Source organism: Rhinoraja longicauda, chromosome 6 (assembly GCF_053455715.1).
Source record: "Rhinoraja longicauda isolate Sanriku21f chromosome 6, sRhiLon1.1, whole genome shotgun sequence".
Taxonomy (NCBI): domain Eukaryota; kingdom Metazoa; phylum Chordata; class Chondrichthyes; order Rajiformes; family Arhynchobatidae; genus Rhinoraja; species Rhinoraja longicauda.
This window is the reverse complement of record NC_135958.1, coordinates 63,554,725-63,571,804: the sequence shown is the minus strand read 5'-3', so window position 1 is coordinate 63,571,804 and position 17,080 is coordinate 63,554,725. Positions and strand designations below refer to the sequence as shown.

General features: G+C 41.8%; 1 protein-coding gene across 1 annotated transcript in view; it reads right to left on the bottom strand.

Moving 5' to 3' along the window:
• tmem94 (transmembrane protein 94) overlaps positions 1-17,080 on the bottom strand; it is an 89,111-nt gene that overhangs the window by 57,369 nt on the left and 14,662 nt on the right. The window contains 6 exon segments of the mRNA XM_078401162.1: positions 717-803; positions 5,328-5,430; positions 5,811-5,962; positions 8,496-8,698; positions 11,002-11,138; positions 14,765-14,892. Coding sequence (XP_078257288.1) covers positions 717-803; positions 5,328-5,430; positions 5,811-5,962; positions 8,496-8,698; positions 11,002-11,138; positions 14,765-14,892 — 810 coding nt within the window.

The following is a 17,080-nucleotide window of genomic DNA, read 5'->3' as shown; positions in this document are numbered from 1 at the left end:
CAATATACTCCACCTTTGACGAGGCAGCAGGTGAGAAGGGAGCCCCCCCCCCCCCTCCACATGGTGACCAAGCATGACGTGTCATTGGCAGTGGCCTGAAGAGATCGCTGTCCCCATTGGGCTACAATGTGAACCACAACAGCTGCATGAACCGTGGAAAAGTGCTCGTAGGTGCATCAGTGCCAGTTTTAAGATGTTTTGGAGTAATTCAGCAGATTGAATCAGTCTGAAGAAGGGTCCCGACATCACCTATCCATGCTCACCAGCGATGTGAACTGGCATGTTGAGTTACTCCAGCACTTTGTGTCCTTTTATGTATTAACCATCATATGCAGTTCAACTACATACAATGATATCTTACTTGGTTATACTGGACAATCGGCAATAACAGACACCATGGTCCGTTGTAACCAGGGTTTACTGTCTGTCAAACAGTGAAGTTAATTTTATTTTAACATTTTTATGTTAATCAGGACATCCCAAGACTCTCATATGCTTCCCTGACGACCCTGGTTGGAGATCATCTGTCTTGCACCTGATCCAGAGATACAGCTCAGGCTTGCATTAAGAGCTGATGTTATCTCTTTCAATGCAGTGTGGCCTCAGTGATCAATCCACTGAATTATCAGCCCAGTGAAGATAGGGAAGACTTGCTGGGAGATATTAAATGCTGCTATTCACAATTATGGTGTTATTGTTTGACTGGAACTTATTACCTGAAGTTGGAAGAAAGTAAACTGCCAGTTGCCGATTCCAGGAGCATCCAGAGCAAACCTTACTGTGTTTGTAATCAGAAATACAGCCTGCAAAGAAGACAGAATTCTGGATTAAATCTGCTATGATTAATAGGAAGCCCTTCAACAAACATGATGCAGAAGATCTTCCAATGGAATAGTCTGATAGTTTAGCTAAATAACCAAAATCAATTATTTCAAAATATTTTTAAAACATTATTTACAAACAGGGATAGAAAATGAACTGTTTGATGAAACTTTATCAGGTATTTTCAATTAACAATCCTCATAATTTATTCTGCATTGACACAATACCCTTGGAATTTCACTCCAGTTTTAAACACGATTACGCACGTTGCAACAAGCATTAATGCTTGTATCCGAACTAATGTGATTCCAGAGCAAATCAAGGGCGGCACGGTAGCGCAGCGGTAGAGTTGCTGCTTTACAGCGAATGCAGCGCCGGACACTCAGGTTCGATCCTGACTACGGGTGCTGTACTGTAAGGAGTTTGTACGTTCTCCCCGTGACCTGCGTGGGTTTTCTCCGAGATCTTCGGTTTCCTCCCACACTCCAAAGACGTACAGGTATGTAGGTTAATTGGCTGGGTAAATGTAAAAATTTTCCCTAGTGGGTGTAGGATAGTGTTAATGTACGGGGATCACTGGGCGGCACGGACTTGGAGGGCCGAAAAGGCCTGTTTCCGGCTGTATATATATATGATATGATATGATAACAGCACACATCTTCCTCTAAGTGTCAGCTGTACCAAATCTAGATTTGCACTGCACTAGATTTTGTCTTGGATCAACACAAAATCATACTTACACTTTCTACAGTTTGTGTGTGTGTATGCTTCACAAAAGGAGACAAGGAAATCTACTTTAAACCAATACCAGTTAATGAAAATTAATTTACATGGCAAATTTCACAACTAGCCTAAAGCTAGCATTACCACCTGCTGCAATGTATGAAACACAATATACATATACAGTATACATAGTCTGCTTTCAGAAAACTTCCCAATACAAGTAAGTGATAAAGGCCTGGTAGTGTGTTTTTGGATTGTTGACTGAGGAATAAATATTAAAGTGGACACAGGGCCAATATCCTGATCTCCCCCCAAAAGAGGGTAGACACAAAATGCTGGAGTAACTCAGCGGGTCAGGCAGCATCTCTGGAGTGAAGGAATGGGTGACGTTTTGAGATCTTTCTTCAGACTGCACACTGTGGCTGTATACTCTCCCCTGAAAGAGTGTCATCGGCTGAGAGAGCAGGCAAGACAATGCCTCGTCCATATGGGGGCACATCCAGCAATGTGGCACTCCCTCAAACTGCACAGAAAGTTGACCTGGACTTTTTGGGTAAAACTCTGGATTATAAAATCCACAAATATCTGATCCAAAAGCCATCTTGCAAAGTAAACAGAGCCAAACCCAACAGCTGTGACAGCTGCACCATCATTACGGAACTGCATGAAAATTCACAGTACAACAACTGGTCTATGACGATTTTCCACTTAATCCATACAACGCATTCTTCCACACTCTCATATTTGTCAGCTTCCCCATGTGTTGATCTATACCAGCATCTTAATTACTTCGACATGATGGCAAGTTCGACATTCTAAACCTTCCGGACATAGCTTCTGAATGCACACTGTAATAGCTCCTAGCTTTGGACTGCACTGCAAACATTTTGATCCCAATAGATTTGGCTGTTTGCCTGCCTGCCATATTATTCTGAAATGCTAAAGTAAAGAAGTTAACATTAATAATCATTGTACATAGATCGCATACTCACACTTTCAAAAAGTTTCCTGTCCAAAGCATTTATCGGGCATAAAATAGTGCTCATCTTACAAGGATTCAAGAACTGTGCCTTTATTTTTTTTTTAAATCAAAGAAACAGCATTGTATTTCTTTATAGAGTCATAGAGTGATACAGTGTGGAACAGGCCCTTCGGCCCAACTTGCCCATACCGGCCAACATGTCCCAGCTACACTAGTCCCACCTACCTGCGTTAGTCCATATCCCTCCAAACCCGTCCTATCCATGTGCCTGTCTGTTTCTTAAACGTTGGGATAATCCCAGCCTCAACTACCTCATCTGGCAGCTTGCTCCGTACACCCACCACACTTTGTGTGAAAAAGTTACCCCTCAGATTCCTGTTAAATCTTTTCCCCTTCACCTTGAACGTATGTCCTTTGGTCCTCAATTCCCCTACTCTGGGCAAGAGACTCTGTGCATCTACCCGATTTATTCCTCTCCTTTAGATTAGCTTCGAGATACAGCATGGAAACAGGACCTTTGGCCCATCAAGTCCACAGTGACCAACGATTGTCTGTACACAATTTCTATCTTACACACTAGGCACAATTTACAGAAGCCAATTAACCTACAAGCCTGCACGTCTTTGGAATGTGGGTGATGTGAGTAAACCCATGTGGTTACAGGGAAACTGTAAAATCTCCATACGGATAGCAGCCAGGATCGAATGGGAGTCTCTAGCGCTTCAAGGCAGCAACTCTACCACTATGTCACTGTACTGCCCTTTCAAGATTGTGGGCAATAAAGTGCATCTATGGGTTCTTTTCAAACTTAGTGAGGAATAACATTTGGTGAAGATTTCTCCCTCTACCATCCTTAAAGGAAACATTTTAAAATTCCACACCCCATAATTTTGTCTTTAATCTAAATCAAACTTTCTTCAATTACCCTGTATTTTTTCTTTCAATTAACTTGGCAGCCCAGTGGCGCAGTGGTAGAGTTGCTGCCTTACAGCGCCAGAGACCCAGGTTCGAGCCAGACTACAGATCTGTACAACGTTTGTACGTTCTCCCCGTGACCATGTGGTATTCCCCAGGTGCTCCTGTTTCCTCTCACACCCCGAAGCAGTACAGGTTAGTCAGTTAATTGGCTTTGGTAAGTTGTTAAAAATTGTCCCTAGTGTGTGTGTAGGTGAGTGTAAGGGGTGATCAATGGTCAGTGTGGCCACCTTGGGTCGAAGGGCCCATTTCCGTCCTGTATCTGTAAACTCTAAAACTTGAACCCATGACCCCAAAATACTATTTATTCTGCAAAGGAAATGGGCTCTTCCTCTCACTGTCTCGGTTTTCCATTTAATTAGTCGCCTTTATCCAAAAGAAAGCAATCTCAGGCTGGGTAGTTTCACCTCATAAATAATTCCCCAGCCTTGGCATAATCCTCACATGATAAATGCTTATGTTTTTTATCATCAAGAGCTAGAATAAGGATCCAATATGCCTTTTCTTCAGGCATCTGGGATTGTAAAATGTGTGATCCATATTCCTCTCTACTTGCAAGTTCATGGATATCGCTTGACCTGTTTGTCCTTCACAAATGACCTAATTTCCTCAGATTGAGTTCGCATTCACCAATTTTGTTCCTACAAAGATGTTTGAAGAAGGGTCTCGACCCGAAACGTTGCCCATTCCTTCTCTCCTGACCTGCTGAGTTACTCCAGTATTTGTGAATAAATACCTTCGATTTGTACCAGCATCTGCAGTTATTTTCTTACACAAGATGTTCAATAATATCTTCTTGCTGCCATGACTTCCGCTACTATCGACCCCACTGCCAAATAAATTTCTCAAACATGATCCCAACATATAATTGCAAAAGCGAGCCTCTTTGAATGCCTCCCACTGCCCCGACGGTGATTTATTTTTAAACAACCGTTTCCAGTCCAAAGGCCAAATTGTATTTCAACCAATACTAGGTGACCAATTAAAAACTGGTCCTGCTCCTTGTCATTTTCATAACTTTGAAATATACAAGTGAATTATCGTCACTGCCTGCAAAGTGCACTCTCCATGTGTCAATTTCTCGAAACCCAGTGGAAAATGATATGCGAGATGAAATGGTAAACTCCTGCTGGTCAAATCCACATGAAAAACAGCAATATTTCCAATGACTGAATTACAGCTTTGGAAGTCATTTTGCCCATTCGGTCTATGTTCCTGGAGCAATGCCGTCTAACCCATTCCTCCACTTACTTTCTTGTCATCTATTCTCTCCCCATCTTAGATCTCCTAGCATTACTAGGTGTAATTTAATGGCCAACCAGATTATTTTTGGGATGTGTGAGGTAACCTGGAATAAACCCACATAGTCTAAGGAAGAACATACAAACTCTGACTAGGCAGCATTCGTTGGTCAGAAGTGGACCTGGATCATTGGAGCTGTAAGCCAACAACTCCACTATCATGCATGCAGGTGAACAAAAATGATAGTTTTTTTTTTAAAATGCCGTTTACTGTGAAGGAAGTAAGCATGTCTTCTTATATTATAATAGTCCCTTTGGATATGCACACTAACCCAAATGTAATGAAAACATGGAATTTGAGAGTGGGAACATGGAATTTTAATTGATCCCAGCCTTGAAGGAGGCAAGGAAATATCCTGGTAGCAAATGTGCACAAGATGCAACATTATGAAATGGACTGCATTACACAAAGTGTTACCTACTAGCAGTTGATGAATGAGATATCCGGTATTCAAGTCTTTACTATACAACTCAGAAGGAACTCTGCAAGCTCTCTATTGTAAAATGACATGAAAGCGACTTACCAGAACGCAAGGAACAGTGTATTTCTCCATCGCTGATTGCACTGTATAGCGTTCATTATCAAGTGCGGTGACGGGTCGAGATAGTGCCAGGTCCAGACTCCGTCTAATAAACAAAATGCAACAACTGTTTTGCCTGTACCAAAAAAATGTATAAACTGGAGTCACAATATCAACTTAACCATGTATTCTCCAGTATCACATAAAACTATTAAATGGTTAAATCTAACAGCTTGGCTATATAACCAGCCCATTGCTCATCCAAGGTCTTGCAATGACTAGTGCAGCTGTATGTAAATCAGTTGAGTTGTTTTGTCTGGAACATTTGTCCCAGAAATAAAAGGAAACTTTATACCCAGATATCAAATATCCAATTATGCAAATAGTGATTATGCACCTTGGTACTTTTCAAGACATCACTCCAAGGCTAGGAGCTGAAACCACAGCACTTCCATTCAAACACAAGAAATGTTTAGCTTCTCATACCTAACATTTTCAAGAACTGGAGTCCTCACTACTCTGAAGAGCCTGTGTTGTTGAGGAACCTCAGGCCCCTTCTTTTCTTTTCCTCTGGGTGTCGGTGGGGGAGAAAAAGGTGGAAACAAATCACCAGGCTCCAGTACTATGTGTTCATCATCCTATTTCAAGCAAAGAAAGAAGGAGCAAGTGAGACAGATGTTCATTAAGACACAATAAAACACCCGCAGCCAATGAGACGCACTGATATGACTGATCATTATGATTAACGGTCATAAATTTAATTTATATTAACCAAAATTGTTTGATCTTCAGGGAGCAAAATTCAATTCTGCCATCTTGACACTTTTCTCCATAGATTTGATTACATTCATTTAGATTGGGAATAGGATGCTCTTCAGAGTCGCCAATGACAATATTTACCTATCTAATTTTCATTTTATATTGGTCTATCTCAAGATTGAATGCAATTCATTACCACTTTCTTCACGAAAATCCCACAATCATTGAGCCCTCTCACTTATCCCATGTCTATGCAAGTTCCAAAAAATCAATTTAATTAAAAATCAATTCTACTCTTCCATCCCCACTGTGCTAACAAATTTACTCTGCATCATTTTATACACAGGTAATAGTAGGTGGGTCGAATGCACTGCAGCACACTTTTAAATACATTATCTCCTTGCTTTTCTATTCAGCTTCAGGTGGAAAAGCAATAAATCCATTTAATATTAATGTTCTCACAGAAACCTTTCTAACTGTACACATTTAGACACAAACAATTATCAAAATGTAATACTCCATTCATTTCTTTTGATAATCTTAATGTCAAAAACTTCTTGTTTTTACACAAGATTTCAGCTACCTGCAGATTCTACAAGCCTATCCAAAACATGCACACCAATGAGATAGCCACTGCTTCATTATTAACCTGCATCCAGTAAGACCAAATCTACGTTCCCATCCACTCACAGCAATCTTTCACCTCTTTGCTCAATCTACGACTGCTTCCAAACGCTGGACATGCATTGTTTTTAATGCGACTCCCTAGTTCTTGATTCTCCCATGTGCAAATTTCTCCCTGTTCACCTTGTCAAGACCCATCAGGATCTTAAGTTTCAATCAAGCAAATCTAATTTTTATCCAAACTCCAGCAGGTAAAAACCAAGACTGCCTAATGTTTTTATTATACACAATGAACTGGAGGGGAACCAATATCCTGCAAGCAGGTTTATTAGTGCTTCAAGGATGGGTTTAAACTATATTAACAGTGGGGCGGTTCCAAAGCAAGCCGAAGGAAGGTGAGAGGCTGGACCGATATGGATGGTGATGAAAGAAAGATCAATGGATAGAATGGGCAGGGTCACGGCAGGGAGCGAGGAAGGACTGTTAGATTGAATTGCACTCATTTCAAAGCGAGAGGCCAGATGGGTAAGGTGGATGATCATAGTGCAAAAGGTTGAGATGGAGTGGAATGTGTGTTCAAGAAAGTTTCCTCAGGCAATATGTGGAGGGCAAAGTTTGATCTACTCTTAGGAAATTGGGTAATGCATGTGACTGAAATGTTCACGAGCCTGCCTTTTTGGGACCAGTGACTACTGTTCTATTAGCTTTAAGAAAGTTATGGATAAAGACAGGGCGGGCCCACTAGTTAAAATTCTGAATTGGGCCATCTTCTGCAGTTCCAGGGGAAAGTACCTGGGGAGGGATGAATGAACCAAGGACTTGGTTTAAGGGGATACACTCTCTACTGAAGGCAGAAATGGTGGATGTGGAAAGATGTGACTGGTGGTGAAATCACGTCAGAGGTGATGGAAATGTTAAAGGATAATGTGTAATCACGTCAAATAGCCCTCTCTATCTGCTTTACCTCTCTATCACCTCCCCCTTCCCAGTTCTCCCACCAGTCCTGCTGTCTCCGACTACATTCTGTCTTTGCCCCGCCCACTCCCCTGACATCAGTCTGAAGAAGGGTCTCGACCCAAACGTCACCCATTCCTTCTCTCCAGAGATGCTGCCTGTCCCGCTGAGTTACTCCAGCATTTTGTGTCTACCTTCAAAGGATAATGTGTTGGATGCAGAAGCTGGCGGGGTGAAAGGCGAGGACCAGCGGAACTCTATTCTTGTTCTATCGGGGGGGGGCAGGGCAGAATTATGGGACACAAAGGAAAAATGGCTGAGAGATCCATCTATAACAGAAGGGGGGAAACCACATTTACTAAAGAAAGAGGACATCTCGGAACTCCTAGAATGGAAAGTCTCACCTTGGGAGTAGTTGCAGCGGAGATAGAGGAATTTAGAGTATGGAATAGAGTCTTTGCAAAAGGTAGGGTGTGAGGAAATTTAGTCCAGATAACGGTAGGAGTTGGTAGGTTTATAGTAGATGCCAGTCGATAGTCTGTCCCCTCTAATTGAGACAGAGAGATCAAGAAAGGAGAGTGTCAAAGATGGTCCGGGCAAATTTGGTTCACAACCTCCTTAATACCCCAAATTGCAGTACCTTTTCAAAGGCTTTTTAAAATCCATATGTAGCGTGTCCATTATAAATACATTGACTCAAAAAAAAAATCTCCCCCCACTATCTCCTCTGTGAAAGAGTTATACCGTATTTATCACTGGTCAGTATTTAGCGCAACTTTCCTTTTCAAAGGACTGTTGTCCATAATTAATTCAAAGGAAAACAGCTCAGCTTACCTTAATACCTCTCAAGGAGGCAAAGGACTCTTGGCCGGGTCTAAGTGCAATGACATCGCCTTCCACTAGTAAACAGACAGGAAGATTTACCAGATGCCCATCTCTATAAGCCCAGTGGAGTGACCACGATGGAGCAGAAGGCATAAAGAGGTCTGGGTATGATGCATTCTCCCATTTCACATTGCCATTACCTACAAGGGTTTCTGCAAACATTGAACAAAACAGAGGTTAGCAATTAAAACAAATAATATTATTCTGTACAAATAACAATAAAGGTTTTAGACTTTATTATTTTATGACAAACATCGTTAAACAGGGCATGCGCAAAAGCTAGCTGTCTTGAACACTCTCTCTGGATTACAATGCACAAAAGCACATTGTTTCCTAATAGCTTGAGTGTTGGCCTCAAAGAGGCTGCAAGTTGCATGGTTGGAGAGATGGTTATCCCACTGCTTAATGCAGCCAAGCAAACGAGTGACCATCAGGAAGAATAAGGGATGCCAGTGGGCAATTAGGGAAACATCAGGATGCATTTCACTCCAAAACATCCTCAGTTCCGGAAAAAGGTCAGTCAGAACGTACCTTAGGAGTTTCCAGCCAACCAAAATCACAATTCTGAGGTTGGCTCAGATCAACAATGGGAAGGAGCAAGAGTCCAAGCACAACAGGAGTTTTGATATTAAGGGAATGGACAGGTACTTTTGCAGTCATAGACATGAATCCCAGCATAGATCCCCTGGTGCCAATAATAAGGATGTCACAAGAACATTCAATAGGAGGCCAACAGGCAGATGTCTAAGCTCAGTGCAGTATGAACGATATAAATAAGAATGCAGTTCTCTAATACAAATTTAGGGATCTGTAGTAGATTAAACAGTGGTTCCTCTCAGGATTGATAATAGGAACAGGAGGATAGATCAAAGGAGGGTACAGAGAAAAGCGCCTTACATTTCTTGAATCACTGACACTATTTCTGGGGAAGGATGGAAATGGTACAGTTGTTTGGGATGTACCTGAAGTGGGTACCATCTTTGGGTGAAGGTTTGCCAGCACCAGAGAGGATTTAAACTAATTTGGCAGAGGAAGGAGGCATTCCAAGTGGAGAGGGACAGTCCAGTGTAGAGGTACAGTCAGAAATTGAAGGAAAATCAAGCGTGTGCAAAAGGCAGATCGAACATGGATGTGATTTATGCACAGGGAAGAATGCAAGATGAATTGAGCATTGACCAGCAATTGGGAGCATGATTTTTTGCTTTTATTACCAGAGACATGGTTTAAATTAAGGCAGGACTAGCAACCCAACCTTCAGGCACAAATAAGAAGAGGCATAAAGTGGTGGCAGCTCCATCTTATTTATTTAAACAGTCCCTTACTGCAATAATGAGGAAGCATATCCTCGATGGCTCTTCAAACGATGTTACATGGAAGAGCTTAGAAATGAAGAAAATGGGAATGATTATTTGCTGGGATTGATCAACAGGTTCCCTTACAGGTAGTGAGAGATGGAGGAGTATATTTTTGTAGCAAATTAGAGATGCCACAATAATCTGTATAAATGTATACATATATAATATATAAATAAAAATAATAAATGAAGCAGAGGATATCAACTTTCCCAAATTAACTGGAATCATCTTAATGTGAAAGACTTAGGAAAAGTGCATATTGAGCCAATACATATGTGGTCCATTGAGAGAAGAGGCAGTACTCAACCTAATCTTGGAGAATGTAGATGAGCAAGTGGCTAGAATATCAAAGGGAGAATATTTTGGAGATGGTGACCATGACTGTGTAAATGTTGATAGAAAAACAAAAAGCACAAGAAGGGACCAGAAATTAAGGTTCTGAGTTCGGGAAGGTCGATATCCATATTATAAGATGGGAAATGTCAAAGGTAGGCCGGGAGCAGCTACTTGCAGTTGAGTTAGATCTGGCACGTGGAAATCATTCAAAGGTCAACAAAATGAGAGTCAAATTAACTGAAATTTAATGGTGAAAGGCAAGGATAAATCTAAGAGATAAGGGGTTGGTAAAAAGGACGTAAACAGCCTATTACAGAACTGTAAATAGGTGAGGCCGAACTGGAATATATTAAGCATTTAAAAAACAAATTAGAGCACAACCAGGGGGCACAAAATATTGCTGGCAGGCAAGATTAAGAACAATCCCAAAGCATTTAAGGTTAATCAGGAGAAGTGTAGGGTCCATTAGAAGCCAAAAGACAATCTGTACATGGATGGTTAGCATGGCTTGGCTGTCTGATCAATTTAATTGAATTATTTTGATGAGACATCGGTGTGTTACTAAGACTAATGCGATTGTAGTCTACATGGAGTGCAGCAAAGCCTTTGACAGGGTTCTGCATGGGAGCTCGATATAAAAGGTTCCAGGGCAAGGTGGTTAGATTGCTCTAACAATGACTTGGAATTAGAAGCCAGGCAGTGGAGGGTGTGATTTCCAGAATAATGGCATCTTTCCTATGATTAAAATGTTTGTGTTTATTCACCGTTTAGCTTCTTGATGATTTCTTGTAGTCTGGCAACGACCTCTCCCTTATTCAGTCGCCCTTGTCTTCCAATCACATACAGGTTGAGAAATATCAGAAGGAACAGTATTCCTGCGTTCAGTACTGCAGTGCCCTGGCTATGAGAAAGTATAAGAATTAGCTGCCTTCAGTCAGTAAACAAAAGTTAGACAATGGCAAGAGCATTCAATAACCTTAAGCAAACCCTGCGATCCTGTCAGTAACCTGATTGAGGGCCACTATTTCATGTCTCTTATTGCTGTCTTTCTTTCCTAGTCATCTTTTACAATGTTTCATGTAACAGTTTGCAGCATAGAAGGCTGCAGAGTCTGTATCAAGGCCCACAGATATTTAAGGAATTGGAAGTGAGCAAGATTCTGTGTTACTAGGTCTGCAAATGTAGTAGGAACAAGCAGCGATGATATTTTTAATTCTGCATCTTACTTTTTATGTATACAGAAAAATGGTGAGAACACCTGGATCAATAATTCCTCCAAGGAAAAGCAACTTTAAACAAATGTAGGGCTGAACTGGTTAATGTGAGGGGATTGCTGACCTAGGGCAGCCCGGGAGACCTTCTTCCCGAGCTTCAAATAGTATGTCCTTCTGTCAAATCACAGAGCAGCAAAATGCAGAAAGACCAGGGACAGGGCGGCATAGTAGCAGGGTTTGTTTCTCTGCTCACCTTCTTGATGGCTCGAGACCTGTTACAAATATTAACTGCCAAACTGCACGTGAGCGGGATATTATTTAGAAATAGAGATGATAAAGAAGAGATTCAGCATGCATCTTTTATTAGCTATATAAATTCTTAGGATGGCTGATCAGTTAAGATGGATGTAGCATCAAATTTTAACCATTGTGGAGCCAGTTAAAAGTTAAACTTGAATGTCACGAAAATCCAAAAGCAAAAAAATGGACATGCTTGCTCTATAGTTAAATTGTGATAAGCTTTTATTCTTAACATGAGTGAAGTTACTTATGAAATAGTTAAAACATTTTACCTGTCAAGGAACATGCAAAGGTAAACTATGTGATATCCTGAGGGAGCATGGTCTGACCTTTATGCTGACAATGAAGATGACATACGGTTCCATTTCCAAGGTCAATGTTTCTCGGATTGACCAATATAAAACACCTTCTATCATTAAGTTAAGATCTTCTGGCTGTTGTACACAATAGAACACTGAACTTCTATTTGCAAATATATCAAACTACTGAAGTGAATAACTGCATTTAACGTAAATATCTTCATTATAAATTACAACAGATATGAAAAGAGCAATTTTCTAGTCTTTAATGATAGGTGCATTATTCTTCGTAGTTTGTGTCATCAGCTGACAGTATTTTGCACTTTACTTTGGTTATTCATCAACCTATTTATTTAACTAGTCATCAATTAGAGTTCATAAGTCATAGGAGCAGAATTGGGCCATTCGGCCCATCAAGTCTACTCTGCCATTCAATCATGGCTGATCTATCTTTCCCTCTCAGCCCCATTCTCACGCCTTCTCCCCGTAACCGTTGGCACCCTTTCTAACCAAGAACCTGTCAATATCCACTTTAAAAATATCCTATGACTTGGCCTCCATAGCCATCTGCGGCAAAAAAAAATCCACAGATTCACCACTCTCTGACCAAAGAAATTCCTCCTCATCTCCTTTCTAAAGGTACATCCGTTTATTCTGAGGCTGTGCCCTCTGGTTCTAAACTCTCCCATTAGTGGAAACATCCTCTCCACATCCACTCTATCCAGGCAAGATTCAATGAGGTGCCCTCTCATCTTTCTAAACTCCAATGAGTACAGGTCCAGAGACATCAAACGCTCATCATACATAAAACCAATCATCCCCAGGATCATTGTTGTAAACCTCCTCTGGACTGTCTTCCAGCACATCCCTCCTCAGACATGGGGCCCAAAACTGCTCAACAAACTCCAAATGCAGTCTGACCAGTGCCTTTAAAGCTTCAGCATTACATCCCTGCTTTTACATCCTAGTCCTCACGAAATGAATGCTAACATTGCATTTGCCTTTCTTACTACCGATTCAGCTTGCAAATTAACCATTTGGGAATCCTGCACCAGCACTCCCAAGTCCCTTGCCACCTCCGATACCGAATAGTCTTCTATAGAATCGTCTTTTCTATATTAAAAAAATCTACGCCTTTATTCTTATTATCAGAGTCCAATGCTGCGCATTTTGTTATGTTGTATTCTCTCTGCCACTTCTTTACCCACTCTCCCAACCTGTCCAAGTCCCTCTGCAGACTCACCTCTTCCTCTGCGCGACCTGCCCATTCACCTATCTTCGTATCATCTGCAAACATGGCCATAAAACCATCAATTCCGTCATGCAAATCATTGATATACAACGTGAAGAGTACCGGACCCAACACCGACCCCCTGCTCTACCCCACTAGTCACTGGCAGCCAACCAGAAAAAGCCCCCATTATTCCCACTATTTGCCACCTGCCAATCAACCAACCTTCTCTCCATGTATCTTCCCTCTAATACCACGGCTCTCATCTTGTTTAGCAGCCTCACATGTGGCATCTTAAAGGCCGCCTCAAAATCCAGGTAAACAACATCCATTGACTCTCCTTTGTCTATCTGCTATTTACTTCTGCAAAGAATTCCAACATATTTGTGAGGCAAGATCTCCCCTGCATAAAACCATGCTGATTTTGCCCTATTTTATCATGTGCTTGTAAGTACTCAGAAATCTCATCGATAAAGGACTCTAAAATCTTACCAACCACTGAAGTTTGGCTATAGTTTCCCCTCTTTTGCCTCGATCCCTTCTTGAACAGTGGAGTAACATTTGCAATTGCCACTAGGAACCGCTCCTGACTCTAGTGACACTTGAAAGATCACGACTAATGCCTCCACTATCTCTAAAGCTACCTCTTTCAGAACCCTGGGGTGTAGTTCATCTGGTTCAGGTGACTTATCCACCTTCAGACTTTCAATTTAGTTTAGTTTAGTTTATTGTCACCTGCATCACGATACAATGAAAATATTTTTTTTGTTGCGTACCATACAGTCAGTGGGAAGACCGTACATAATTACAATCAAGCCGGCCAACGTGTACAGACATATGAGAAAGGGAATAACGTTTAGTGCAAGATAAAGTCCAGTAAAGTTAGTCTGAGTGTCTCCAATGAGGTAGATGGTAGCTCAGGGCCACTCTTTAGTTGGTGACAGGATGATTCAGTTGCCTGATAAGAGCTGGGACAATCTGTCCCTGAATCTGGAGATAGCTTTTACCTTCCCAAGTCATAGCAACTCTACTAACTTCTGCCCCCAAACTCTTGAATTTTTGGCACATTGCTGGTGTCTTCCGCTGTGAAGATTGACACAAAAAATATTCATCTGGCTTTTCTTTATTCCCCATTACTATTTCTCCAGCATCATTTACCAGTGGTCAAATGTCCACTCTACCCCTCTTTTACTCTTTACATATCTGAAGAAACTTCTGCTATCCTATTTGATATTACTGGCTAGCTTACCTTCATATTTCGTCTAGTCTCCCCATCTTGCCCTTTTAGCTACCCTCTGCTGGTTTTTAAAAGCTTCCCAATCCTCTAGCGTCCCACTAATCTTTGCAAATATTATATGCCTGAGCTGGTACACTATAATATACATTGATTAAGGAAATTTGTTGCACTGCAATATGTTCCGACATTAAGAAGTGGCCACTAGTCTTTTATCACAGATACTATGTTTAATGAGATACAGCTTACCTTCCATTTGGCTGGCTGCCATAGCAACACAGCAGTAAGATTGCAGCCAGCAGCATGAGAGATGCCCCTGGCCAATGGAAGCTGGAGCTTCGGTTATTCGGGTTGAGGAAGCCCTTAAGCCACACTTCCTGTAATAGCAAAATATGACAGTCATATGTCCGTGGAAATTACAGATCACAGTTTAAACATGGAACAAAGATTTACATAGAATTAGAAACAAGGAACTACAGCTGTTGGCTTTATTAAAAAAAGAGACACGAAGTGCTGGACTAAATCAGCAGGTCAGGCAGCATCTCTGGAGAACATGGACAGGCGCGTTTTCCGGCTGGTACCCTTCTTCAGACAATCGGGCTGAAGAAGGGTCCCGACTCAAAATGATACCTATCCATGTTCTCCAGGGATGTTGCCTGACCTGCTGAGTTACTCCAGCACATTGTGTCTCTTTTTTTTAACATAGAATTACACGCACTAGCCATGTGACATTAGTTCCTACATGAAGTCAAAATAATATCTGCTGGCCAAGACTGCGGGACTGCAAATTACAGAATTAGCAGTCAGCTGCACCAAAGAAAAAAGAAGAAGACCTAAGTTATAGGAACCGAAAACAAGGGATTAAGTGCGAGTTGGGTTACAGGCAACAGAATTTTGGATCAGCTCAGGTTTACGGAACTTGCAAGATATGAGAGCAAAGACAGTCAAATGCCTTGGAACAACACAACATGAAAAAGCAAAAATGTTGAATTCAAAGCGTCTTCACGAAATTAATAAGGAAAGGTAGACTTGCTTCCCAAAATTCTGAAGGAGGCAGCTATGAAGATAATGGATGCGTTGATTGTCACAGTGTCATACAGCACGGAACCAGGCTGCCTGACCTCTCCCTATAGCTCAGGCCATCAAGTCCTGGCAACATCATCATAATTATTCTCTGCACTCTTTCCAGCTTAACACCTTTCCTATACTAGGTGACCAAAACTGAATACAATATCCAAATGTGGCCTCACCAACTCCTTGTACAATTGTAACATAACACCCCAACCTTTATACTCAATACCCTGACTGATGGTCAATGTGTCGAAAGCCTTCTTGACCACCCTATCTACCTGTGATTCCACTTTCCAAGGAACTATGTACCTGCACTCCTAGATTTCTCTGATCAACAACGCTTCCCAGAACCCTGCCATTCACTGTGAAGGTCCTACTCTGGTTTGAATGCCCTCATCAATGTCTTCAAATAAAACTATGATTCGTGAGACACAATCTCCTATGTACAATAACGTAACACCTTGTTTAATCTGCATTTAGGACTCTCCCAATCTATCTGTAACTGGATTAAGGACTTCCTGACCAATCGGCCCCAGATGGTCAGATTAGGCCCTCACACATCCTCCACTCTCACAATCAGCGCCGGCTGCCCACAAGGATGCGTGTTGAGCCCTCTTCTCTACGCCCTTTACACCCATGACTGCACCCCCACTCATCCTACCAACGCCATCATCAAGTTTGCGGATGACACGACTGTGGTTGGACTCGTCTCAGGAGATGACGAGACAGCCTACAGAGATGAAGTCCAAAAACTGATAGGATGGTGTGCGGAAAACAATCTGGCTCTGAATCCTTCCAAGACAAAAGAACTCATAATAGACTTCCGAAGACACAATATGGGCTACACACCACTGCATATCAGCGGGGTTTGTGTGGAAAGGGTCCCTGCCTTCAAGTTCCTGGGCACGCATATTGCTGAGGATCTCTCCTGGACCACAAACACCATAGCGGCAGTCAAAAGGCACAGCAGCGGCTCTACTTTCTGAGGATCCTCAGGAAGAACAACCTGCAAGAGCAGCTGCTAGTGACTTTCTACCGTTGCACCATCGAGAGTGTGCTGACGTACTGTATTTCTATGTGGTACACCAGCAGCTCAGAGGCAAACAAGAAAGCCCTTCAGAGGGTCATCAACTCTGCAAAGAAAATCATTGGTTGCCCACTGCCCTCTCTAGAGGAACTTTACTCCCTCCGCTGCCTCAGCAGAGCAGCCAACATCCTGAGGGATCCTTCCCACCCTGGTCATCAGCTGCTCCAACTGCTGCCCTCTGGTAGACGGTTCAGGTCCATTACATCACGGACTAATAGACTCAAGAACAGTTTCTACCCCAGTGTCATACGTGAGCTGAACACTGCCAGACACTCACATAAAACTGAAGGGAAGGAACGGAACTGATCGGAACACTGTCAGTTACTTGTCAGAAAACATAAGCCTCAATTTAATACAAGTTTACATTCTACTGCACTTATATTGTTAACATTTGCTAAACTTATTAC